We start from the raw sequence: 27,613 nt of genomic DNA on the forward strand, positions 1-27,613 counted from the left end.
TGGTTAGTTGTGCTGCTGGTATTGCACAGAGTTGCTAATAATTCATCATCATAGTGCATGTATGTGTACATCTACTTGCGACTTTTTCTGGTTTCTCATGTGCTTAATTACACGAATATACTTGTGCGTTACAATTTTGTTAAAAGTTTAACGTCAATTTGCCAAAAGGAAATATTTTGTAAAAGCCTTAGTGAACGCTTGTGAAAGTGTATGTGGTATTTGGCAAGCATCATCGCGTAAACTCGCCTCCTATGTAGGTAAGAATTCATAAATGCCATGATTAATTTGCATTCCTGAAAAATAAAAATCAGAGGCGAATAAATCTTTTAAATTGAAAACCCATTATTTACCAGATTCATTCAGGTAATTTCATATTTTCATCAGGTTTTTTCTACGTTTAAAATATCAAAATATTGTACAAATAGGACGTATGTATGTACATACAAGTGGGGTATATGTACATGTGTTAAATATTTTAGTTCAATATTTTGAACCTGTCTGTAAATTGGCAAGTAGCAGATATCTAATTTACAACTATTTTGATTTGAGTTGCATATTACAGTCAATGGAACAAGTATTGGCAACACCCACACAAGCTAAATAAAATTGGCTATAACTTTGGCATGCATTATCAAATTAGCATGAAAATTTGTTCGCATTTAGCAAATCTAATGTAGTTTTCGATTATAATCATGTTTTACTGATTAAAATTAGATTAACGCAGTTTTTAAATAATTTGTTGGAAAATTTGCGAAATTAACCCACAAAAAGTATTGGCACCCTCTAACTTAAAAAATCACTGAGCAACGAAACGACAATTTTATTGCGACAAAGTGCTTCTAGTATTACGTGGCACGTCCCCTCGAAGCAATAAGAGCAGAAATAGGCTGTGGAATTTATTCGACAAGTTCCTATATAACGTTTTTTTATATGGCTGCCCACAGTTCTTTTAAACTTTTGACACGCTCGTTTTTCGACTAGTGATTTCCCATCGGTCTCTCTTTTCTCAACCCGGACAATCAGAATCACATCAGGAGACTGTGTAGCCAACGAAAGAATCTTAACCTTTTCGGTCTCCAAAAACTTGCATCGTTAATTTGGCTACATGTTTGGGGTCACTGCATTTTTGGAATATGAAATTTTTTCCTAGGTCAGGTTTTTGTTAAATGATTTCAAATTATCGTTTGGAATGATTGACAACACCTTCCTGGTCATAATTTTATCGATAATGACCAGGTAAACACGCCGCCACCTAGTCATTTAACCCCAAACCATAATCGATCCTCCTATGTGTTAAACTGCCATACGAACGTTTTAGTATTTCTGAGCCTTTTATTGCATCCGCCAGACTTGAACCAATTAATGAGCTCCGAATAAGTAAAATATGCCTATGTCGGACCAGTAGGCCCTTTTTCATTGATCGGAACTCTATTTAGGGCGATATTTAGCCCATTCCGATTTATTGAGGTGGTTCGCTTTGGGGACCCTCGCGTCGGTCGGGCTTCTGGAGCCTGGAACCCCAAGGCATAATTTTTGATTGATTACCATATTGTATGATATGTTGACCCTACAGTTGATACTCCAATTTAACATGGATTTGGAAGCTGAAATCTTCCGCTCTCGAGTGGTTCGTTGCTTGAGTCATCCTTAGGTTTTGGGCGTAGATGACTTTTTTCTTCCGCATCATGGAAAAGTAGAAACTGAGATTGTCATTTTATATTTCTTTGCTACGTATTCAATAGTAAATATGGAAAAGTATGTTTTCTCTTTGATTTTTCGATAGTAACGCTTTTTTGTGAAAGAGACATGATTATTTCTCGCCGCGCCAAATACAGCTCGTTTGGTGTCGCCATTTTGGCTCCAGACAACACAACTCTAGACTGAAAATGTAGCTAACCTCATATTTTGTCACCTAATTAACTTACCGAAACGAAATGTGGAAGATGGTTAAGAAAATTGTTTCGATTAATTGAAATCGAAAATTGTAATTAATTTGGCCACATGTTGCCAATACTTTTTGCAGGTTTGCGTCTGACTCATGGGGGTCAAAATCAGGATTGTGTTATGTTTACTAGATTTAAATCAGAAACATGATTATAATCGAACACTACATTGGATTTGTTAAATGCGTACAAATTTTCATACTAATTTGATAATGTATGTCAAAGTTATAGCCAATTTTATTTAGCTTGTGTGGGTGTTGCCAATACTTGTTCCATTGACTGTATGTATGTTTGCAGTGTATGTACTTGTTCTTTTTTCTAAAAAATTAAATAAAATTCATTTCCGCTTGAAAATGTCTATCAGACTTGAAATGTGAATATTTGTTTTGTAAAATTATTAAAAACTCAATTATCATAGCTGCTTAAGACTCTGTTGTTTAAAATTTTCTTTTTGTTCACGTCTTAAATTTATTTACAAAGTGGAATCTCCTATTATCTCTAACAGCCAAACTATTGTATTCAATAACGTATTCCATATGTATGTATCTCACGAGTCACTGCAGTAAAAAATAATTGCTATTTTCTCAGCATTCGACAAGAATTTTAATGACTGGAGGTATCAAGACTAGAAATTTGATAGATTGGTACATACAACATATGCACAAAGCCAAACAGGCACATAAAAACTGCAAAATAAATATTTAGAAATTATATTTAGAAATAAATATTTCATCGCGTTTTTATGCTTTTTAGCATATACATAAATGCATGGAACTTGTTTGTCTAGAGTGAATTGCAGTCATAATATTTAGGTTTCAATATAAGTTGAGTGTACTGAAAACTACGCACATTAAATCGAGTGTCTTGTAAATGAAACATAAAACCTATTAAAATTGCTGAATGTTTTATTGTGTTCGAATATTGATTATATGAACAGTTTACTTGCTTGCTATTGTCGACGCTAATCAGAACCAGTCCAGTATATTTCGGAGATTAAATTATAATTACATTATTTTGTTAATTCTGATTATTACATTTCGTAGATTCAATTTTTCAGGATTGCTAATTAAAAATTCATGTTTTCAATATATGTAAATCGGAACGGTCTACTTTTGTCCTTAGATACGTACATGCTATGCAAAAATATCCTACATACATATGCAGCATAATCTGCAATGCACAGAAGATCTTTTTGCAACAATTGATATTGATTGCCAGGTAGCACTGTGGCATGTTGTATCAGTAGTTTAAACTGTGACTCAAGTTAATAATCATGAACCAATATTTCTAGTTTAGACAAGGAAAATCCTGTTCAAAGAGCTGCAACTTGCATCTTGAAAGGAATTTGTGATTAATAGAAATCAAATTTGTTTATTGAGATGACGGGTCTGTGATTTGTGTCAAACTCTTCTTTTTAAAGTGATGAGATTCATGCTTAGTTCTCACTATCCTGTTCCTTACTGTTCGCAGTAACCAATCTTACGATGATTAGTCATCTTGTCATTTGTGCAACTCGTCGAATCAGAATGATTAAAGTGTGAAATCTGTATTTCCACCCGTAATCTGTGAAATAGTAAGGTAATAGAATTTGTGGTAAGCTCGGTCGTTTTCACTGTCATATTCCAGGAATATTTATGCAAAAACCACGATTCACAGAAAGTGACAGACAGAGATGCATCGCACTAATATTTACTTATCCTGTGAGTGATTGATTGAGTTTATTTTGGACATGCAAATCTGGGCTCCACCGTCGTCGTTCGTACGATAACTGCAAAACGTGAACCTATGTTGAATGGCATTCAATGCATTAAAAAACAATTCCTGAAATTTTTCATTTACATCGACATACGGCTCAACCGTCAATAATGCATAAATCTGATCTGGAGAATGCGGATATTTTTATGCGGTGGATAAACGTCATAGTGTATGTACACCTGTAAATGTGGGTTTTATTGTGTAGAACCTAATACTGCCAATTCAATATTACCTAAATGGTAGCCATTTGTCTGAATGTCTACCAAACGACGCTGTACTGCTTTTACAGAATGGAAAATAATATTATCAACTGATTAACGTGTTTTTATTATAATGTTTTTAGTACAAATTAATCTCAGAACTGGAACTGGAAACATCTTAAGTTTGCTACCATGTAGTTTGAGCCAGCGATTGATCCCTTCTGAAGATATCACTTTACTTCCAGTTTGATAAAGATTTTAAACAATGTTCAACCAACCAAAGTCTCCCAGTGACATTCCTTAGAAGATGATTGCCCAGTTTTGAATCATTTTAAGCCTGAGGACCATTTGAGGTGTTTTAGTGACGTGGCTTTGGCGCATTGTTGACATTAAACATTAAGGTGCACACAAAAAACCAAAGGAACAGGTTTCGAAAACTGATAACCTGAGATCCGTCCATCAAATTGAATTCCAAGACTGATCCTTTCAAGGTAAGCAACTCTTATATCGAGTTTAATCCGGGATGTTATTGACAGTAGATGGTACTTTATTACGTATAATGTGATGTGTACGATGCAACCACTTTATTTAATAGTAGACGACGTGCACTGCATTCCATACCTTTTCATCCAGCATTATCATGTAATGACTCATTTTACAGATTATTACTGAAGAATTCATCATGTGGAATTCTGTACAAGGTTTTTGATTGATAGCTAAATAAAAAACGTTTTTATAAACAATTTTAAGATTTGCCATGAAACTAGTCGCTGCATTCTGCGTAATACATTTGTACTCTTGATGAATGAGTATTGTTTGGTGAATGGGTTTCTAAAAATGAAATTTCAAAATTCAGATTGTGGATTTGTGGGTCACTATGTTGCAGAAGGATTTAAGCTCTTGATTGATGCTTTCCTTAATTGGATTTGTGAGTTGATAAAATCGTGACTCCAATTTTTTGCAAATTTTTACTCTCGTACGACTTGACATTTTTGCTGGTGTATGCCATTTCTCACCCATAATGTTGGTGTGGAGAAAAATGCACAGCATATTAACTTGAGTTGCTCATGAATGCCAACTGTTTTAAGACTTTGAATTTGTATAGTTCACCAAAAATCAATCAGTATCATCATTTGGAATACCTATTTAAAAAGTGCATGGATTTAATTAGCTTGCGAAATACATATGTGCACATACATATTGCATCTGAGAGATTGATTTACATATAATTATTCGAACAGACGAAGGACGTGCTTATTTCCTATGTAGCAACTCGTGTTGAACTTGATCGTCGAATCTTGAACTGACAAATATTTCATTGTATTAAATTCGCATATATTTTATAATTGTTGAGAGACTACCAACGTGCAAACGATGTCTGTCGCCTGTATTCCGTGAACCTATAAGACTTGGATTTTATTGAACTGAAGAAGGTGATTGATCTCAACTGCTGGTCGTGATTAGCTGATGATGAGGTTATAGGACTCGCGTAAAATTTTCCACAACGAATACTAATGAATGATAACACTTGAATTCACAATAGTAGATCATACTAAACCTATCCGTAATTGCTTCCGATGAGCAATCTACTAGTATTACGCAACAGTTGTGCAGCAAGAATCAGATAAGCCTGGATGGAGTCATGTCATGGATTAGCAGTGCCTTGCCCCAAAATATTATCATTCTATCTGCTGTGTAGCAGTAGCAGTGGTGACTTGACTAGTTTTTTGTAAGTTAAAAAATGAGATTTTCAACACAAGGATTGAAGAAGATTTAGCATGTGATTTGAAGACATCTGCATCTTGAGATTTGTTCTTTTGTCAAAAGCGGAGGCATTGTTTTATCATTAATAAGGAATTAATCGAAAGGAAAAAATGACATCATGTGCTGTAAAAGCAAGAAGTAAGAAAGGCGGTTGCGGACAATGCTGATGTTAATGAGCGGTTTAGTACTACTGGTCAGTAATAATATGGCATAATGCTACCATTGAACGGTATAATTTCATTTGATGATGCGATGATATCACACACAAAACCGTCTTCAACAAAGGAAGGTGCTGAAAAAATGCACGATAAAGTACGAATACTGACCTTCAAATATCAAACCCAAGAATACTGTAAGCTTAATAAGACATCGCAACAAATGAAAAACAATTACCTATTTGGTTTCATATGCAAGTGTTGGTGGTCTGATATAGCAAAATGGCATGTAGCAATGAGGAAGGGTGAGATCAACTTTTAATACAAATACATAGGAAGAGACGTCATTTTATATGACACACACGTGAATAACTGAATTTTGTCAACTGGAGTACGTTTAAATAACCTCTCCCAATCATCACCATTAAAGGAGAGCTCTCTCATGTTAAACAAAAAATTGCACTGATGGGGCTAAATTATCAATTTGTTGGTTGAACATTATTAATTCCTTTGTAAAGTAAGTGTTGAGGTGAGAATATTTAAACTTATGATTAGATTAAATTCGATTTAAATCTCTAAATGTGGTTTGTGAAACTGACGTTAGTAGACATCTGGCCTGACATAATCTATTGAAACACAGTAGCCTTTAATTCCCAAGTATAGTCAAGATTAATACAATTCGCTTCCAAGGATTTTAATTGGAAGAAACGTGAAATTACGTTGTGCTAAATCAGATAAGTGCAAAGGAAGACGTTCCTTCATCCTCTGCAACAAGGTGCGCATTGGCCAGATGATGCAACAATGGAGGAATGATTACAAAGTGGTCAGGATGAACAAAAGATTTTGCTGGATTACCTCGAGATGACTCAGATCCATTATCATTCGTATTCATCAATCTTCTCAAACCGTAATTTTTTTGAATTTTTGACCATTATTTTTTTCATGAAACGTGTGATCATGTCCTACCTCTTCTGTATGACATGGGTGTATAGCCCTAAGGATATTTGGGCTCGACATTATCATTGTGTTATCTATTGCAAAGATCTGAGCAAATATTAGCGCTGGTTTCTTACTTAGGATATTTGATTAGCATAACACTTAAGGGTGAATATTCGCATTAGCAGCACTACACAAAATTTGAGATTAGATTAGACTTTCTGAAATTTGATACTTCACTTTTAACCATCCCATTTTTAACGAGTTGCATCAGATGGGAAAAGGAATCCTTGTTATTTTATTTCATTAAGGTGCTCCTATTCTTAAATTGTAAGGCAAGTAGAGAGTCCAAGTCAACATTTATTCAAATACTGTATCAGCAGAGCATGTCAGTGCATATGTATAAATCAAAGCAATAATGGTCTGTCAATACAGTAGTTGCACTATGCTCATCTCTGGCTTCAGTAAAATTCGCATTCAGATGACATGGATTTGGCAATATTTGTTCCAATCACACATGAATTCTACCCTCGGGGATGATTAAATTGTGATATATATATAGCGGCAATAATGGCATTCTTTTTGTTCATCATTTGTACTCTTGTTAATATTGCCATGCGTTAGATCATCATAATCTTAATTTAAATTCAATTCTTTGTCTCTTGGTTCAATCTGCAAGCAGTCTGAAAAGAAATGGGATTGTTTAGAAGACAGCTTGGTCGGAATAGAATGGACAGTCGTCTCGTCGTCTGTGTGAGGAAAAGTGATTATTGTTTAAGACAAAGCCTCGTTTGGGAGCTAATTCACTAACTATTTTTAAACGTTATTCATCATAATTATCACCCAGTTCACGAACAAATAGGTAGATACATACCTGTGGATATAAGTATTCAGCAGTTATTGTACCGTAATTTGCGATATTTATTGAAACTTACATGAAACACGGGGTCTGTTCCGTGTTCAATATTCACATCCCCAATTTCAGCGGATCAATATTTAGTACCTATGCATTTATGTACACCAAGTTTTACATCTCGTTTTAATAACATATTGTCACACGTTAACCATTAAGCAAGGTTTGTATGACATATTCCACACCATGCGAGGTGGTGTTGTGGGTCCAAAAATTTATTATTAGAAATGCTTGGCATTTCATAGTCTGAGGAATGCTTATTAATTGCTATTCGTAGTGTGTTCCTCCGAAGACTGATAACAGTGAAATTACTGTTGTTTGGTTGGTGCATATATAAAAATTAAGATCATTGATCAGTCAAGCCTCCATTTACTTCGAATCAAGTCATAAAACATTGGATAATAGATATATGATTTTTGTGAGTTTTGCAGTTTTATCTACAACCACGAAAATCTACATTTGAGTCACAACTCTAAGCAATAACAATTATGTTTAAATTGCACATGAGTCAGTCAGCCAGCCAGTCACCCAACCCACCGCATTAACAATTCAAAGTGCTAAATAACGCTAACCAATACAGACAGTAATCTAAAGTGTGAATTCTTGTTCTGGCCATATTCATGCATGTTTGTGGCATTTTTCACAAACAAAGTTACTTACTAAATAAGTATGTGGACTATCTAACCAGATTTGAGAAGATTCAATTCTGCATCATCGTAATAAACATTTTTGTTGTGTGGTGGTGTGGCAGTTTTTCGACATTCTGATCTTGTTCGTCTGCTCTCCTCATTATTCTGCACATTGCAAGATTTGCTTTAAAAAGCACGTCTAAATATGAGGCAAGCCGTGGCAGCAAGCAGTTCCCTTTAAAGGTGGTTCACAAGGCCAATCGTTAATTTTCACGGTCCACCTTTGCCAAAAACTCTCATCAATCTTCAGTGCTTCTTTGACGAAGAGGATGATTAGAGGCGAGATCTCATGCACGTGCACCACTTATTTTGGCGAATTGTGTCTTTTGTGTTTCTCGCTTCATTGAAGACTTATTTCGAGACTCTTTTGTTTCTTGAAAATGTGTGATGAGTTTCTTGAGTAATATTCAATTACAACTATTAGGATTCGTGATTTATTGCACTTGTGCAACTACACTGCGCAGCTCAAGACTCTGTTAATACAACGATGAGAGGATTAAATTGCTCAATTCAGTGTGTGTGGAATTTATTTGCTGTGATGGTGGTAATCTAAATCCAATTGACTGTGTTGTAAATACGAGATATCATTTATGGACAGTGAAGGAGCAGTCTCAAGTTTCTATTTTGGTTTACCAACAGATATTGTGCATCACTAAATACTTACATGCACACAACGAGTTTTAAGGTTTATGACAAACTTGACACCTCAGCGAGATTTGGATTCGGAATTCCACTTATCTGCGTGTGCGTTGAACTTGCATTCATTAAAGGATGAGACAAGAGACAAGTGCATGGTGTCACTTTACTCGCATAAATACGAATTATTACGGATGCCGTATGACTGATGTCACCGCACGATTCTTAACCATTTCATATTGTCAGTGGATTATTTAATCGCGTTCAGAAGCAAACACACTAAAGGAATCTGACTGACTTGCACATTGTACGTTCTCTCTAAAATTTATATGTGCAGTTATCTACAAAATCGACAAATTCTTGTCGCCTTGTGTCAACCGTACATGCTTCTCAACCACGGAGAAAACTTTGTCAATGTTGGATCTCTCAAGTTGTTGAATAATTCATTCATTTGATGTGAAGAACTCCCATAAATGTCTAAATCTGACTACACATACGTAAATTGCAAATGTCACATGAAGTAAGAGAAGGCAGGCACTCAAACTCTACTCTTTTGCCATTTTTGTAATCGAGTTGTATGCCAATAAACTGGGAGTATGCTATAAAAACGAGAAAAAGCCATCAGAAACATTATTGTGAGGTCAGTCACATTCACGGATATTTTAAACCATCATGTTCGGAGGAGAATCCAAGCGTAAATCTAGGAAAACATTTGGTAAGATTTATGTATGCTCACTAGCAATATTTTGCAATGCAATTTAGTGAAACCGATTATGAAACCATTAACGAAGTGTCACTTGCTAAATGGGCTGAGTTTCAGAATATTAGCAACGATCAGCTCATAAATAATAAATAATAATACTTGCAAAACCATAAGGCTGTAACGAGGAGTGTCCTTACTTAATAAAAAATGCATTATTTTTTGGCTACAAATTTTCGGTGTACCATAAAGTCAGCCAAAGATTTTGATCTTATGCACACTCATTGAAGCTCTTCAACTGACGTCGCAATTATTCTAATGCTGAGATAATGAACCTTAGCAATTGCTAATTCATAAGACTACATTTGAAGTTGTGCTAATGAGACTATAGGCCAAATTGATTATGGATCTAGTTCATTTTCATGTCAAATCGCCAGTCAATTACGTATTACAAATGCAAAATACTTACAATGCAATGGTCAAACGAGTGTGCAGGTGTATCGTGATTGGTGATTGAGACAGCCATTTAAGCAAACGTTTACCTCATGTAAAAAACAAGTGCAAATAAATTAACATTTTGCAAAGCCGGTGTAACCGTTAGTTTGTCAACCCCAATAAATTTTCTGCCATGCTCACTGTTAAACATGACAAAACTTGCTGCACAAGTGATACTGCGATAATTTGAACTAATATGAACATTCTCCAATTCGCACTAGTGCATAAATAAGTACATGCACATGTCAAGTGTGCATTAAATGACAATTATTTCTCTCACACAATCCAATTCGTCTTCGACTGTTGTTCACCTCAACTGTGATTAGTTATTAAATAACAGTTTGAATGGGATTGCTGGGTTGAAACCGTAATTGTGGTCATATTTAATTAGCTTTGGTAAAATCACAATCACGTTATTGCCATCAGCATTTATGGTTTAACTTCAGGTATCACTCGTCGAAATCAGAAATCACATGCATCAAAGCCCCTTGTTAACGATCTATGCTCATAATTTAACGACCTCTCCGTCCTAATCCCTTTTGTCCTCTCTTCATCAACTTAGGCAATGCTATCATTATTATTTTGTTGTATAGCTCGCGTCCCAACGATCTTCGGCGCTTATCAGTGCCGTGTTCTTCAAGCAATACACGAAGTTGCATGGTTAAACCAATATCTGATTTCGATTCGATTCATATGTGTATTACAAATTGCCTGTTTCTCTCTAAATTAGTTTTTGTTACGTCTAATTTCTAAATGTCCTTGAAGTCAAACAGAAATAGTCGTGTCAAACTGTTCTGCGCAGATTTATAGGAAATAAATTGCGAGTTAATTATCAAGTCTGCCTGTGACTCTTGTCATTATTGTCAAATAATATTGCACTAAATGAGACGAACATGTTCAATTCATTCCGCTGCAGCGTGCACACTACTTACTTTACGAGGAGCACATTAAAATGACGCTTTTTAGGTGGTGTACGTACGTACTATATATGTAAAATTCCGTTTTGATGACTGTGGTTAAAAATTGGATTTGCTACTTGAGCAATGTCACCTTTTTCGTCAACGAAGGGTTTGAGAAGGGCATTTACTTGTATTTTGAAGCCAACCGTGTACCTAGCAAAACGGGGCTTTCGACACATATTGTACATAAATACACGTATTCGGCTAATAGTGAGTTACACAACGAATGAGGATCATTGAGTTTTAGAGTGGTGTTGATTCGTGATCGTCTTTCAAGGAATTTCTCTGCAACCAACCATTCATTATGTGGCAATATATTTATATACCTCAAATTCGGCCAATTTTGAAAACAAGCGAAAGGTAATGAAATAATTAGGCTTGTTGAAACCCAAAGGACAATGAAATTATTAACACTTTCTCTCGTCCAATTTTTTACACTATAAATAAATAGTACTACCGTCAACCTGGGTTCGTTGCTTCGAATAAAATATTATTTATAAGAGTTGAGCCAGAGAGAATTAGTCCCCGATAATGCTGTCCTATTGTTGGCTTATGAAATGATGTCGATATGTGTGTATAGCATTATGCAAGCGAAGGATTTCACTCCACCGACATCAATCCTCTTAAAAAGCAATTATAATTGATAGAATAATTTTTTTGTGCATAGATATTTTTATACTTCACATTTAGAGCTGTGTGCAATACTAAATTTTTCAATACAACAAACCATAAGGCTTGGATGGGTGATTAGTGCAAATAAATGAGCATTGCATGTGCTCAATCAAAGATGAAAACCAAAAGTTGAATTGGAATTTATCTAATCTTCCTTTAAATAAATATTATTTGAAATTCAAAAATGAATAGAAATTATTACAAAATTTACGTAAAAGATTTAATTATCGCAACAAATTCATTATTGTAACTGAAAATTAAATAATAAATAATGAAAGTAAACATATAATGCGACAAAGTCATTTGCTAGCTTGTTTTTGAGCTGGTCGGCCGGCGTGCCTTAATCATTAACGGTTTGATTAGATTTAAGATTTTATGACACGAAATTATTCACGAAAAATTTTCCTTTTATTATTTACGTTGGCAATTCTCCATTACTGATGACTGAAGTATGTGCATGCATGCATGTCTTCATATTGATTAGTTATTTTGACTGATTGATTAGTGCTTTTGTTGATAAAGGAGATTGAGTAAACACATTATGAAATTCAAGGAGTGAATTACCTTTGTCGAGTGCACTATTGAATGTACTTTTATGGCAAATAAAATTGTAAGCAGGTCAGCGAGAAGCACACAGACATCAATTTGCTAATGACCACGACCATATAATCATATTTGTCATTTTTGTGGGTTTTGAAAATTGATATGTATGTAGACAGGAGAGGTTGCGCTTTTTGTACAATTTCTAAAATATTTGCTTAATTTGGTCATTAATGACGTGCGCCCATTATAGGAGTCTCTCGAAATGAATCTGCAATAAGAAATGAGCTTCATCAGAAAAGAATCCCAGAAAGGAATATTTATTTGCCATAATGGCGCATAAAATTCAACACTATATCATAAATGTTGCGATGATGATGCAATCCTTCCATATTCTAATAAAATAAGGTGCGAATTTCACTAAATTTAAAAGATTTTGATTACACCAATAAATTGACATAATAATGAGCAATCTTCAAATGGATATTACATAGGATACTTGCACAACTAGTTATTTTTACTTTTAAAAATACAAAGTCCATGCTTAGAAAGGATAATGTAACGCAGAATGGTATATTTGGTTGTAAAATGAAATCTCGAAATTTGATCATTTGTCCATTTACACGCTTTAATTAAACGTCACATAATATCAAATATCTCTTTCCGTCGTAAAATTTGTCCTTTGAAAACACGAATAACAAATAAATACATTTACCTAATGCTAATCTGTGAAGCAATTTGTAAGTAATTAATTAATTGAGAACTCACTGGCAATTTTAGCACATACATACCTTCCCATTTACCTATATTGACATATTTATGTATGTTTGTATATTCATAAAGATTGCTTTCTTACAACAACACGATTTTTAAAGCGATAAACTCATGAAGGTAGCTAGAAGCTACATATAACTACTTATTTAACTTACAAACATATGCATCTGTGTTACATTGAACATTTAGAATTGGTGTATTTATTATCGTCATGCATATTTATTTTGTGTATCTTGTGGCTGCAGATATGACCTCCAATTTCAAAACTAGTAATTACGCGTACACTTTTCAATAATGCTTTACAGGAGCAATTATCTACATACATACGCTAGGCTACTTCAACTTGGAGAGTATGAAGTTAACCTCGCCCTCATAAACGTTAGATCTATGGGAAACTAACATTTGAAATAATCGTTTTTGGTGACGGTACAAAAAGTTTGCTGCACAAAGTGCAAAAGTAGTTAGTAAACTTTTTATTCTCATGCATTCTGCCTGAGAATTTCTCACCAGTCACAAACCAAGACTTTTACAAGAGTAAACAAATGACAATAATATTAATGGGAATAAAGATTCTGGGATCATTTCTCACTCTAGTTTACACAGATTCGCCCAGGATCTGATAAATGAACATTTATCTCACGGATTGTCGTCCGATTGTGGAAGAGAACGTGCTATGAAAGGTTTAATTGTGAAGCACGCCACCAAACCATTCTGATAACTTGGTCTGATTAGAATTAAAATTGATTCTCTTCAACTGCGCGTTAGAACTTGAACTTCACTTTGCTCTAATGAGGCGATTGATATTGCACAAGGTTTCCACAATACGCTTAATCAAACCATCTTAGATTTATGAAATAAATTAAACGATATTGCTTGTTATTTTGCTGGCTAAAATAACATTGCCGGTGGCCAATAAAGCTCTGACATAACCAGAGGATGAGCATGATGAAAATGTTACCATTATACACTTTGGGATAGTAATCTTTAGTTGTGATCATTTACGAAGCTTCTCATGAATCATACTCAATTTAAATCACAAGAAAATTCATATTTACATATGTATGCATGCATGTATAATAAAACGTGCTAAGCCTTACATATAAGCTTTTACTTAGGTTGAATAAGTATAACCCTAAAAAATAGTCTGTCATCCAGGAAAAGCAGTTCCATTATTTTAAAAGGTAATCGGGACGCGAGTTGGGAAAAAGACCAACGCGAAGTACCACACAGATCACGGTCCTATGAAATGAGGATGATTACTTTAGTGAGATGTGGATTTGATGTGGTTTGAGATTGAGACGATGCATTTTCCTTCGTGGAAAATTATAGTTGTGGGATGGTGGTGGCAAATAAAGAGAAGAAGCAAGCAACCCAGGGAAGAATAAATCAAGCTTCTTCTATGATGACAGTCGATTAGATTAGATCAGATTGGAGTGGTTGCATTCATCGGGCTTCTGCTACCGACTGACTGAATTTCTTGGTTTCCAGTTTCATGTTTAGACGTTGCGTTGCCAGTGAGGAGTAAATGCAAAAGTGCTACTTGATGAGAGATGCGTTGTCATTCTCCTGATCATCCTTTCTATCGCGTTAATGAAAACTTGCTTTGTTTTCTGAGAAAGAAGAAAAGTAATACAAAGAACTAAACAACGATAGACAAATTAATCACGGAAAGATTATGTGTAAAGTGGATCCACAATGTTCCCAATTTCGTATCCAAAATCCAATTTCAGATATCGGTATCAGTGCATGGTCAGTTAAAAGAAAAGTACTTGAACGCCATGAAAATATCATTCTTGATTTTTTTTACTAATGTGATGTCGATCATCAACATATGCATGATAGTAAAATATTACCTAGAAAAATGAGAGAAAGGGACCAATTCGTACTTAATATGGAATACTTGCAATGTGAATATTTTTTCTAAGATAGGGTAAAAGCATCGTGCGGGTGCGAGATGACATTAACGAATGACTTGGCCCCCCACTCGAAAGTCTTTTCATTCTTCTTCCTGTTCTTTGCCTACCACGACTAATGAAATAATGTCAGATGGTGAGCATGGTTTTATTCACTCCACTTTGCTGTTTCTGAAAATTTACACATTTGTGTCTAACGCATTACGTGTTTACTTCAGAATTTTAGCAATTAAGTACAGTGATTGTAAAGTATGACATCGATTTGAGTCAATAAAGCGCTATACGATTGTAATAATAGATAGTCTGATTAACCTCCTAAAAATATAATTTAATGAACCTGTTTTAGACTTCTGTCAATAACTGGTTCCTCGTAAACTTGAAAAAAACACATCAGAGCAGTGTTGACCAATTGGTGATTATGATTTTGTTATTAACGCATAATTCGCAGGTAGGAAGGTAGATGAATAAATTGCCGAAATGGGAAACTGGGAAAAAACGAATAGATGTCATATAACGAAGAGACATTGTCATATATGTTCATCACGGCATGACTGATGACGATTTTGTAGACTCATCTGATCGTTAGCTGTCAACCTAATTTTGTGTGCGACAGTCAACTATGATTTACAAGATTTGTCATGTATGAAAAGATGAAATGCAGCAATTGTGCTTCTCGTGGTTTTTACCTTCAATATGAACTGTAAAGTACATAATATTTCCATTTCATTGCCGAAGAGATACACGTGGTGGTTTAGTTTTGATTGGGCTTGAAACAACTTGGGTTGTCATTTTTTGTCGAACCAGGCAATTACTCCAGTTGAGATTTAATTGCGAATTCCGCAGACAGAGACGAGATTCAATACGTAGTTTTGTTTTTTGATATGGTTAATCGTAGCAAAGCAAAGCTTTATTTGATTCAATTCTATCCGACTGGTTGGTCTAGGTGGCTGCTTCTGCACCGTCATCATAATAATGTTGTCTCGATAAATAAAGTGCTTACTGCAGCAAATGAATCCAACATTCCTTGTGTAAACACTGCTCCTCGGATTTTCATTTGCAACAAAGGAAGCCATATAATTATTGGGTCCATCTTGTTCCTAATGGCAAGTAGATTGTTTGCTGGCTTTTTATCCTAGTTTTCATGTAGCGGTAGACATTCGGAATACAAATGGACCAAAAAGATGCTACTGCCTGCCACTTCCAAGACAAGTTTTCAAGTAAAGCTACGTACATATGTATGTACGTGTGTACATGTAGCCGGTATTATTGAATGCATTACACGGCTCCATCAGAGAGATGGAAAGTGTAGAAGAAATTAAGTTGGGTCCTTCCGGAGATAGCTGAAGTTACATAAAATACGACCGAAGAAGACACGGCAAAAAAGTCTCCGCTCTCTTATTGCCTCCAATTCAGGTTGATTGTTAACAACAGGCAGCTCTGGAGCGGAAAAGAAGCTTTGTCCCCGTCGTCTGAAGCAGTTGCAAGAGTTGGAGGATTGTAGAAACTTGCCAAGGAAGAAGAATAACAGGTGCAACAATGGGCTTCATTTCAACACGGTGGGGAACGCATAGGAGACTTTCCGTTCTTCATCGTCTTCTCGTCCCTGTTGGCCTCCTGGAAGAAGATGAAACTTATACCTTACACAAACCCAATCTCATGTCATACTACATTTAAACAAGTTCCTTGTTCTGGTTGCTGTCCGTGGATGAGAGGGGTTGTGTAGGCAGGTAGATCAGAACAGACTACAGCCGTCGAACATGACGATGTTGAAGGAAAATAATGATGCGCCCACCACACTTACATATTGCATCCACCATCCCAACTCGTTTTAAAATCCTTAATATGCAATGCATCCCTAACTGAGGAGCTAAACCCACGTTTTTTTGTAGTAATTCTAAAATCCAATGCATTACGTATTTATATTTTATACATATGCACAGGTACATATGTAGGCAGTACCTATGCAGAGATGAATACCTGCAAGTAAGGAACTTGTAAAAACTAATAAGATATATAGCGAGGCAAGTGCATACTGCTCCGTATAGTCAGTCACAGTCTTCTTGGTTTCAACTTTGGATTTCTTCTTCTTCTTCTTGAAAAAGCAACAACACAGAGAATTACCTACGGCTTTGATGTTCAATGTTTTCATTCCTTCGCCAGGTAGACTCTGACAATCACGAGCTCACTGCTTCTCGTGTAGCTCTGATGTGTAATAACACATTGGTGACCATTGGATTCGTGGGGCCATTAACAAAACCAATAGTTGGTTATCCTTTCCTTCGTCTCTCCTCAGCAAGTACCTCTCCTCCAAAAGACTTACAGTTTGAAATTGGAGCAGCCAGGTTATTTTAGTGCTGGAAGTTTTCAACCACTTTTGCTCAGCTTGAGGGCTCGATATCGGACCTTCTCAGAAGAATACTCCCGTACAGCGAGTGCAGTGGTCGTTGGTGCATCAGATAAATAAATGGTTATAAGTCTCATAACACGTATGCACATAGGTGTGCACATGTATGTATCCACTCTACATAATACATTAGACATTTACATTCCATGTGGTAACCAGAACTAAAAATAGAAGACAACAAAGACAATATACGACCACTGACTGATCACGATAGAGTGGAAAAGCAAATGGATATGGCAGGTAAATAAAGGGCTGCAACACTCGGTGAATTTTAACAAGAGGAACGATCAAGAGGCTGAAGAAACAGAAACATTCCACTGGAACAGAATAAATTTCCCTCTTGTTCTGAATCCTTTGAGGTGAGGTACCTCTTCTTCTTCTTCGTCTTCTTCTGCAATTATCAGTGAAGGTGTTGCTTTTGGTTCGACTAACGAAGGAGGAGATGCATTTTGGGATTTTTGATCTGTCAAGGAATCCATACCAAACACACATTGTGCATGATTTGTGAAGGAAGGTGAGACAAAGGTGCGAACTATGCTGGCTTTGTTTGAGTTGGTTTAGTTACGGCTGAGACTTGGCCAAGAACGGTGTTTTTCATATATGAGCCGTCGGTCGTGTTTTGAAGTAGAGCCCAATATTTGCATTTAACAAATAAATTTGCTGCGTGGGTAGATTAATGGGGTTGTGCTAAGTGAGACAAAAAGAAGTGGTGCAAAAATCCAGTTATCCAAATACTAGTGGGACACTAAATTGGATGTGAACAAGTGAAAATGTGTCATTTTGTGTATGAATCGCAGGAGGAGGGTCAAGTGGAGCAGTGAATGTGCATCACGTTCATTTTCAACAACCTACCATCATACCTGGTCGGCGGCACGGGAATTACAGCAATCAGTCGAGTGAGGCCAACATGAAGTGGTTCGGTTCGAAAGGAAGCGACGGTAATGCTAATTCTTTGTTCGAAAAAATCAACTAACTTAACTAACTCGTAATAATATCATAACTAAATATTTATTAGGTGGACCACAACTCCTGAGTCTGTCTCCGTTGCGACTGGAGGATGAGGATGACACGAGTGCTTTCTTCCCCCCTTCCGCCCCATCAACTCCAAGCGAAGTAAAGCGTCGCACAAGAGGACGAAGTAAGCACAGTCTGAATTAATCTCTCTCTTTTCAAGCTGATTCAACCTTAAGTTTTAAGTCATCGATGAGATTATGACAAAAGTTAGTCAAACATTGATGTGACAAAGTTTAATCCGAAAGATGATATTTTTACTTATAAATTGCATATGTACATACTGTAAAAATGATTCCCACCCAGTCAGTCAATGCGTTTTTGGTGGAGCAAATCTTAGAATAGGTGAAACATCATAAGCATAAGCATCGTAGTAAATTGATTCAACGTATATTCCTAAATATTGTATTACAAATTGAATGGTATTGTAAAGTAACTGTGCACTTGAATTCAATTTGGTTCATTCCTCTTATTTTGGTATAATTTCTGAACTTGTGTTCATTTGTTGAGCCAACGACGAATAGTAGTATCATCCTTCTTAAGAAATAGTTTCTCCTCTTTTCTAGTTGAGTGAAGCCTGGAGCAAATCATCTATTTAATCTCCATGATTTAAATAGGAAACTTTATAACTAAAAAGATTTCTCTTTCTCTCCCGTTCTCTAAGAAGTTCGTCGCAAACTTTTTCATCAAGTTCATTCATCCGATGTCTTGGTTGGTCTAGAGTAAAAGTAAAATTTGCTTTGTAGTTTATTCGTATGCACAGCTAAGAGGCAAGCAATGATCATCGTCATACTTCTTTATGTCCAGGAGGCATCATGGGTAGGGCAGAATAGTAGTCAACCAACTCCTTACAAACGATAACCACAACTATACCACATTGAACGGTCAGGTCGTGGTTGGCAAAAAGGAAGAATTTCATGATCTCTATAATTTTCTCTTCAAATTCGTTTTTGCAAATGTGAGAATGCCATACATAAATCTGTACAACAGAGGAATTAAAGTACAACTAGGGAAATTAAAATGGACTTATTAATAATGTCTCAGGGGTGCAAGTAAGTAAATTGTTGATTTGCCAAAAACTGCAATTTGTCGTAATACAGATAAATGGATGGAAAACATTTTCCAATTGAATAAAAATGCAGGGTGAGTTGACACCAAATAATAATGAGTCAGTCATCATTCATCGCGAATTACATCCTTGTGACTCAGCCAAAATGAAAAGAATGTTAACGCAGTTCTTGAATATGACATATGTTGTCCCCACCTCATACATATTGCGCCCTATCATGTGCAGACATGACATATGTACAATATTCATGTACACACGTAGTACCGTAGTACATATGTTGCATGTATGCTAAAAAGCATGCCAAAATACGAACCTCGTCTTCTGTTAAGCAAAGAAGTTTCTTTTCCGTAGTATTGTCATTGTGTCATGTCACAGTTGTAAAATTCGCAAATTTAATGTGTTTTTTAGACAGCGAACCGAATATCTATGCGGCAGTGGCACAGAATATCTTGTCATTTGTCATTAGGACTTCATTTGTTGATTTGTATGGAGAAAATTAAATATAAAATGATTTTGTCGCCACTTCATTAACTGATACAAAGGTAATCATTTTTTAAACCAGCATCACGAGTCATTCGTCACCACGTAAAGATAATTGGTTGGTAGTGAAAATAATCAAAAGATAAAGACGAATCTCTGAAGAACAAAAATGAAAATTGGACTTATTTGTGTAGTGTACTAATCCTAAGAATGCATATGTGCATGCAAAGGGTATTGTTGTAGAATAGCTTATTCTACACTGATTGTCAGATGGACCATGTTGATGAAAAGTTGCAACTTATTTAAGCGAATCTGTGTAAGAAACAATGTGTAAGAGCATAACATGTATTTTCACATGTTGAAAAGCTTGACGTGAGGAGGAAAAAATTAATTAAAACCGTTTTTAGTACCTTTCGACTCAAAGTAGGTGGTATCTTTCATAAATGCGAATGTGTTGTACTAACAAATGGCGATGAGTGAATGTTAGCACATAGATAATAAAAATGCCGGCGTATCTTTGTATGCTGATAAAATGCACACTGCACAGCTACTAATTTTCGATATTCAGGTTTAACAATAAAGCTTTGAAGAGGGCGCATCTATATTAATGAGTAATTATTAAGAATGCTATTAATATGGCTGACGTTGTCGCTGGTCCGTTCCGGATTGAGCAAAATCTCAATTATCCTAAAATATCAATGTTGTTGTTACTTTCTTAATTGTTTATCAGTAACTTTGGTTGACGAGAGACTAGTGCTTGAGTTTAATTTGACTTAAGATTGACGTTACACAATTTATCTCTGAATAATACCGTGCCCACACCCATCCACTTTCATCAATGTTAATAATCTCTGTGCGTAAAGTTGCTTCTAGGTTTCTAATTCTTTAATATAAGCTCAGTTAATGACAAAATTGTAATTAAAAATTTCAATAGCAAACACAACGTCTGACACAAAAATAAGTTAATGAGACAGTAATCGTGAGCAGCATCAAAAGTGTTTTATTTTGATTTTAAGATTGTTTTCTATTTGTTAGTGCACAAGGTACACACGTAAATACAAAATATATGCTGGGGAGATATCACTGGTTTAAATTCTGTTGAAGATTCAGAAGAGGGTGCGTCTTGTGGACAAATAAGCTTGGGAAGTTCTGCTCTGCTGGATCCATTAATAAGAGCTTCCTGTGAGAACAGCAGAAACGTATTGTGTCGCAATGTTTGATGGCATGCATTTTGTGGACAGATCAAAATTCAAATTCATGAAAGCTTACCTTAAGCACCATTTCTCCTTTTGTTATTGCTTCCTGTTTTAAAAGTTTGACTGTGGGATTTTTCACAAAACACAAATTGACAAGCCCAATTCCTGATACCCGTAAATGTGATGCGTATCATAATCATTGTTTATTTTTATTCTGCAGGCATTTCCCCCTGGTTGAGACGAAAGCTGAGACAAGACTCGATTGACGAAGAGGTGGATGACAACTTTAGTCTCGCCTCTGTGGAGAAGCGAAGTGGGATGTTTGATGACAAAAAGTATCGACACATGTCATACTCTGGTGGAAGGATAAGATGTTGGTCACCTCAGGGAATGGGTTACCCTGGAGGAAACACAATCGGAGTCGGATTAGGCCCATCGCCTCGAAGAACCCCACTTTCTCAACTGGACAGAAGAAAGGATTGTGTGCCAGCTCCGAGTCCCCAATTATCTCGCCCCTCTCCTTGTCGGGAGAATTCATCCATGAATACCGCCACTGATTTCTCCATTTTTCGCCCCCATGGTCAAGACAGACACGGGTTCCCGTTGAAAGGGAAGCCAAGGTTGAGTGAATTTCAGCCCAAAAGTTACGCCTACATCTCGGAGGACTACAACAAGAGACCCTCGCTGAATACTGATACCGTGGTTCGGATCCCACCTGGATCCTACAACGATGACTGCGACACTGTGAGCATGAATCAAATGGAATTTTCGGATGATCATCACTTCCGACCTGGACTCTCGGACTCATTGAGACGAAGTCATGAAAACAGCCCTTGTCTCAAGAGAATTGTTAATCGACACCATGTCAATTACCAATCTCAAACCCTATCTCAAGGCCTACTTCCAACTCATTCAAATAGACAATGCTCACAAAAAGTAGTCAACCTCCCCCCACTCCCATTGCCGCCGTCTAAGCATCTCACCATGAGGGGAGCATCACCCACGCACAAGAAATCTCCACACAGTAGTCGCAGTTATCTCACGGATATTTCCCCATCATCCTATGAGCAACTAAAACTTAAATTAAAAGAAGTTTCTGGCAAAGTTTCTTCTAGCCGCTTGTTTTCAAAGTTTTACAAAAATGATAAACTCGGGGGTGAAAGTATGAACAGCAGCAGCAGTGGCAGTGGCGATATTTGCAGGAGAATGAGTGCTAGTGATGATGTGTTGGATGGAAGAAAAATGAGGAGTTTTTCCTTTGGAGGGATCGCACAGGAAGACGCATCAGAATACGAAAAAGAGCATCATCATCATGAACTTCGTGTTAACCCTTTGTTTGGAATGACGGTCAACGATAGTCAATCATACGATGACGACGTGCCATGCAGTCGTGGCGGTGGTGCCAGTAGTGGTTGTGACGGGGGCAAGCACCGGCGTTCCCATTCCTCGTCTTCGCCCAACTCTATGAGCTTGAGTGTTCCCAGAAACTTGGACTTTATTACTTCAAACTCGTCCGCAGCCTCGTACCACAGTCATAGCAGTCAAGGAAGTGGAAGTAACCATTCGGATGGCGGCGACAGCGGGATTGTCAATGAAACTGTAGATGGTGGATCTCTTTTCCAAGAGTCGCTCGCAAATGACTTATCTTCTTGCTCCAATTCCAATGGTTGCTGTTTGGTCCGATTTCATGGGGACAGTCCTTCGTCCTTTGCCTCGTTGCGAAATACAGCAATGCCGGCTCATCCCAAAAAGAGCAGCAGCAGTTACTTTGATTACAAGCGTTCCAGACATCATAGCAGCTCGTCACTAAAAAATGACCCGAGTTCAGCCTCCTTAAACTTTATTGCGCCTTCCTCCCGGACCCATCTCGACAGTAGCAGCGGTAGTAAATCCATGAGAGGGAATCAGTCTTTACAGGATTTGAATTTCCAGAATGAACAATTCCTTAATTCCAGTGAAAATTCACCAAAGGCTTCAGTAGAGTATAAGTTGGTCCGGGTCCGGAAATTGGGACCTTTTAAGCGAAGATCGGTCGTTCCGGATGAAATGCACCGGGAGTTGGGAATTACACTGGAGAAAAATTCTGCCGAAGCTAATGGTTACATCCTCAGATTTATTCATCCTGATTCCTCTATTGCCATTGTCAGGTAAACATTAGTAAACATTATTTAAGTTTTCTCCACAAGACTTTCGCTTTGGTGCCGTGGGGAAAAAGTCATCATCGTCGTCCTCACACAGGCTATTCCCAACCGTTTGATTTGTCCGTTTGAGTGTAAGGCTTTCATCTCGAATCTTCTCCTCCTAGACACAAAAATCGTTTCATGAGATTTGTACAGTACAAACAAAGTAGAAACAAAGTACGTTTACTTGAGATAGTTTGTCAAGTTGTTCCCGGATTGCATCTCTGGTATGGCTTTTGTTCAGTTCCACCAAAACTGCGCGGAGTGGCTGCTTATCATCCTCGTTCTCATCATTCTCCCATTTAGCCAAAGCTTTGAATCCTGTTGTCTTCTCTCTAGCCATCCGACCAACATCTAAAAACACGAAATAAATGTACATAAATTATAATACACCAGAACATCCAAAGTCAAACCTGTGTTTCTCCATTCACGGTAGAGCAAGGATCGCTGTGGCTGATTTGAGTACTGGTCTTTGAAGTCTGATTTTTGGATAGCTTCATCAATCACTAATTAATTCAGTAGATTTTTAATTCGCAAATTTAATTCGCATTCGCACGTTTTGTTTACAAAGAAAGAGAAAGAGAAAGAGAACCGGATTTATCACTAAAAATCATCTGGTCTCCTCCCCATATTGCCAGGTAATGAAATATAATGCATTCAACTTTTGACAGCGCATTTCCTTCCCAACCCAAAATGAGGTTTCCGTATTGTACTCCGAAAATACGATGAGCACGACTATGCATATATGTTACCACTTACATATGTATGCACTCACACAATTCCTGTCGTCGTCTTTTCTTTGCATATGTAACAGAGTTGTGAGTTTCAAGAATACAATCAGGACGAGGCACTTATTACCAATCATTTTCTTTTTAATGGATTTCGTCTCAACTTTAGAAATGCGAAAATAATAAAGTTTTATGTATGTGATGCACGACAGCGTCGAGTTTAAAACATTTGCATCAACTCGAGAGGAGTCTCAGAAAAACGAGGGGAAAAGATACTTGGTCGTGTTTGTTTATTTTACAAACATTTCCTTTTTATTGTTCAGTTTTAAAAGAGTGAAGACTCCTTCACTCTATATGAGCAATCTGTGTACATACGTACATGCTGCTGCTGTTGTTGTGAATTAGATTAACCTAATCCACAATGCTTGGGAATTGCTAAATTCAAATCTCAAGTATGTCTTTGATGATCATTCTCCTAATGCACATTCAAAACTTTACGACACGTTTCGGGAGAAAGTTTTGCAATTTCTTTTCTCCCCTCCGTTTCCCGTCTGCGGAGGGGTTCGCGTTGCAACCGAAATCGAATCAGCCCCATTCAACCCGTAAAAATATCTAGGAAACCTGTAAAATAACACCAAATCATTCTGATTTTTTGTTGGTTCAATATTAAACAACGGGAACTTTTTCCTGAGGACGGAAAAGGAAATTACACTCCGCACTTTCTCTCTCGCTCTCCCTGGTTCTCAGATTTTCTTACAAAATTATTCTAGCTTGAGGCCTTTGAGGATTTGCTTATAAGTTTGATTCACAAGTTTCATAATATTTTATGCAAACGTGATCTTATGTTTTTAAATTATCTCGTACTACTTGGATGCTTATTTACTAAACTAAATGCTCTGTAATGCTTTGTAATAGATCATGATTGTCTAATTTTGTCAATTGTAAAACTATTATCATTGGTCGTAACTACGTATGATCGTGCGTGCTATTCAATAGTGGAACGGAAATGCACCCTTAAAATGAAAACATGACTCTAACTCTATGAATATATATGTGTTTCAGTCAAGACGAACTTCAACTTGAGGATGAGATAATTAGCATCAATGGGAAGTTTGTTCGTGGTTTGAGTCTCTCCGAAGTGTACAGCTTACTGTTGAGTGGTCTCAAACGAGACCTGGATCTCGTCATTCTTCGACATCAGTCCATGACCCCTCCACCCCCACTGCCAACCTCCCCTGCTCCCCTCTGCATCCTTCAAGAGTCACAAAACAAGACCATCATTAAAATCTCGTACGATGATGGTGAGCAGCATGATTTGGAGGATTCTCGAAAGCAGAGTGAACATGGGAGCAAGAACAGCCTTAGGAAAAACAAGGGAAATCGAGTTGCCTTTGATGATAATGCTAGTCGAAGTGATATTAATTCCGCAAGACGCAAGTTTGTCAACAGCTTAATGGAGTCGTCATCCAACACGGCCTCTCTCGACTTGGAGTCACCCAATGGTGGGATAAAGAGTAAGGACGAGTCGCCGTCCTTTTGCACCCTTCCACGTCGACCCAAATCCTCCTGTCTCACCTCAATGACCATTGTGTTTGAGAAAGGCAGTGGTAAAAAACCCTTAGGTTTTACCGTCGTCGGAGGGAAGGATTCACCCAAAGGAGACATTGGCATATTTGTCAAAAGTATTCTACCCAACGGTCAGGCTTTCGAGGACGGGCGACTCCAAGAAGGTAATTTTATTTTCATTTCGCACCCTTCCGTTATTTGTTTATAAATACATAATAGATGTGCAGCCCTAATAAAATTTGTCTCGCCATCAAACGTCTCGCCATTAAACCACAGCCGTATTTATTTGGCTTCCATTTAGTCACTTTTATATTGATGATCCTTGATCTCGCTGTGACGGGAGCAGTCACAAAAGACTAAAAGATTTATTGCCGCAACAAACAGTTTCCGAATTTAAAATCCATCACCTGCCCCGACTCCTCACTACTTCCTCGCTCCACAGTTGTCTCCTAAACCAGCCAACTTCCGAATTGCTGCTTGAAAGAGCATGACATCAAATTATTGACAAAGTCTCGTGTCTATATATATTTTTACTCCTCCTAATCCATAATAATACCAGCTCAGCCAAATTGTTTCGATTTGAGCAGCACAGCTTGAACTTGATTTCTACTTGTTCCATAATAAATTGGTATCATAACTCACCCAACTGACTTCTTTGACTCTTTTCATCTTTCACAAGACAAAGAGAAAGTGAGCTAGCTGGGTGCATGTAGAAATGTGTTGCATGCCCGCACCAGCCACCCACACCTAAACTCACGGGCACAAACTAAGTGAAGATTTTGTTCTTCTTGATTTTCCTTTCCTTTGCTCCATCAACCGTGGAATGCAACTGAACACAATCGAACAATGTTTTTCAACCTTTACGTTTTCTTGCCGCTATTTTGAGCAATACGGGAAGTATCCACCCACAGCCTAAAAAGTCTTTATTAGTTGTATGTCGTGGTGGCCGAGCATACGATTCGATATGCTCTTATGTACCATAGAATGAGCATATACAAGGGATAGCTACATAAATTGGCGAGGAAAAAATCTTCCCGAAAAGTGCACCATGACTGATCAACCGACCGATATACGGACTGAGTACTGTGGAATCAGTGTAGATCAGAATCCGAATCCAATTGACGTGGTCGTAGTTTCCTCTGTGCTAATGACCACTAGAATTCCCAATAGGCAATAAATAAGTCGGATGGACAAATGAACCCGTCACCTCGAATTGTGAAATGCTACCATGAACATGAGCTAATGACTGTGTTTTGTTCAATCTCAACAGGAGACGAAGTTTTATCCATTAATGGAGACCCGATGGAACAACTCACGCACAACGAGGCCGTCAAGTAAGATGATAAACAAGTGCGAGTTATAAATTGTAATTTTGCGTTTAACAGTCAAACTTTTTTTTTACAGTTGCTTCAAAAAAGTGAAAAACGGACCAATTGTGATTCAGATCAATCGGCGGACCAAGAGAAAGTCCAGCTTAAAATCTAAATCATGTGACAATCTCATTGAAGCTTAATGAAAAGGATGTTAAAATATTGTTAATAATTTTGTACCATGTGAAAGGGGTAAATAATGTAACAATAATTGTTATTAATTGGTTTATCTACGCGCATGTAAGTGATGACTTATGAATTACTGTCCCAATGTGCCTCCGCATTCGATACGAATTCGTTCTAAAGTCGTCGCCCAAATTCGGAACGCACTCCGGATTTGTCGCCCTAGTTGTGCCTGGTACGAATTCGAAATCCGAATTCGAATCGCCTGCGTAGGCTCGAACTCGGAACGAATTCGAAATGCTAATTCTGATCGTCATCGTGGCTTCGAACTCAGTACGAATTCGGGAGCCGACTCCATTCCGATGCTCTTCGGATTAGTGAATTATATATCTTAAAATATGCTTTATGATGATGCTTTTTAATAAAATATAAAGTCAGTGCA

The 27,613-nt window shown here is 37.0% G+C and overlaps 1 protein-coding gene and 1 long non-coding RNA gene across 5 annotated transcripts; one reads left to right on the plus strand and one right to left on the minus strand.

Annotated features, from left to right (window-relative positions):
• LOC110851648 lies at positions 1–27,613 on the plus strand. Of its 4 annotated transcripts, XM_035859373.1 has the most exons (8): positions 1–257; positions 4,042–4,389; positions 18,246–18,386; positions 18,464–18,586; positions 21,425–23,351; positions 25,175–25,842; positions 26,949–27,012; positions 27,083–27,613. In XM_035859373.1, the coding sequence occupies exons 3-8, from the start codon at positions 18,356–18,358 to the stop codon at positions 27,189–27,191; spliced, it is 2,922 nt and encodes a 973-aa protein (XP_035715266.1). In that variant the 5' UTR covers positions 1–257; positions 4,042–4,389; positions 18,246–18,355; the 3' UTR covers positions 27,192–27,613. The 4 variants fall into 4 exon arrangements, with proteins under 4 accessions (XP_035715266.1, XP_021955199.1, XP_035715267.1 ...); XM_022099507.2 differs by lacking the exons at positions 1–257; positions 4,042–4,389 and adding an exon at positions 8,076–9,706; XM_035859374.1 differs by lacking the exons at positions 1–257; positions 4,042–4,389 and adding an exon at positions 17,158–17,973.
• On the minus strand, positions 20,986–21,418 carry LOC118438724. The gene is made up of 2 exons (XR_004837021.1): positions 21,278–21,418; positions 20,986–21,188 (listed from the first exon to the last, which is right to left on the minus strand). It is a non-coding gene; the product is annotated as an uncharacterized LOC118438724 (long non-coding RNA).

This window comes from Folsomia candida, unplaced genomic scaffold (assembly GCF_002217175.1).
Source record: "Folsomia candida strain VU population unplaced genomic scaffold, ASM221717v1 Fcan01_Sc001, whole genome shotgun sequence".
Lineage (NCBI taxonomy): Eukaryota > Metazoa > Arthropoda > Collembola > Entomobryomorpha > Isotomidae > Folsomia > Folsomia candida.

What these genes read in the sequence shown, in the direction of transcription:
- LOC110851648 (XM_022099507.2), top strand. Translation starts at nt 9,664, where the DNA reads ATGTTCGGAGGAGAATCCAAGCGTAAATCTAGGAAAACATTTG. An exon ending in CGGTTCGAAAGGAAGCGACG is followed by an intron (nt 18,387 to 18,463) that starts GTAATGCTAATT and finishes AATATTTATTAG; the next exon opens with GTGGACCACAACTCCTGAGT. An exon ending in GCGTCGCACAAGAGGACGAA is followed by an intron (nt 18,587 to 21,424) that starts GTAAGCACAGTC and finishes TTTATTCTGCAG; the next exon opens with GCATTTCCCCCTGGTTGAGA.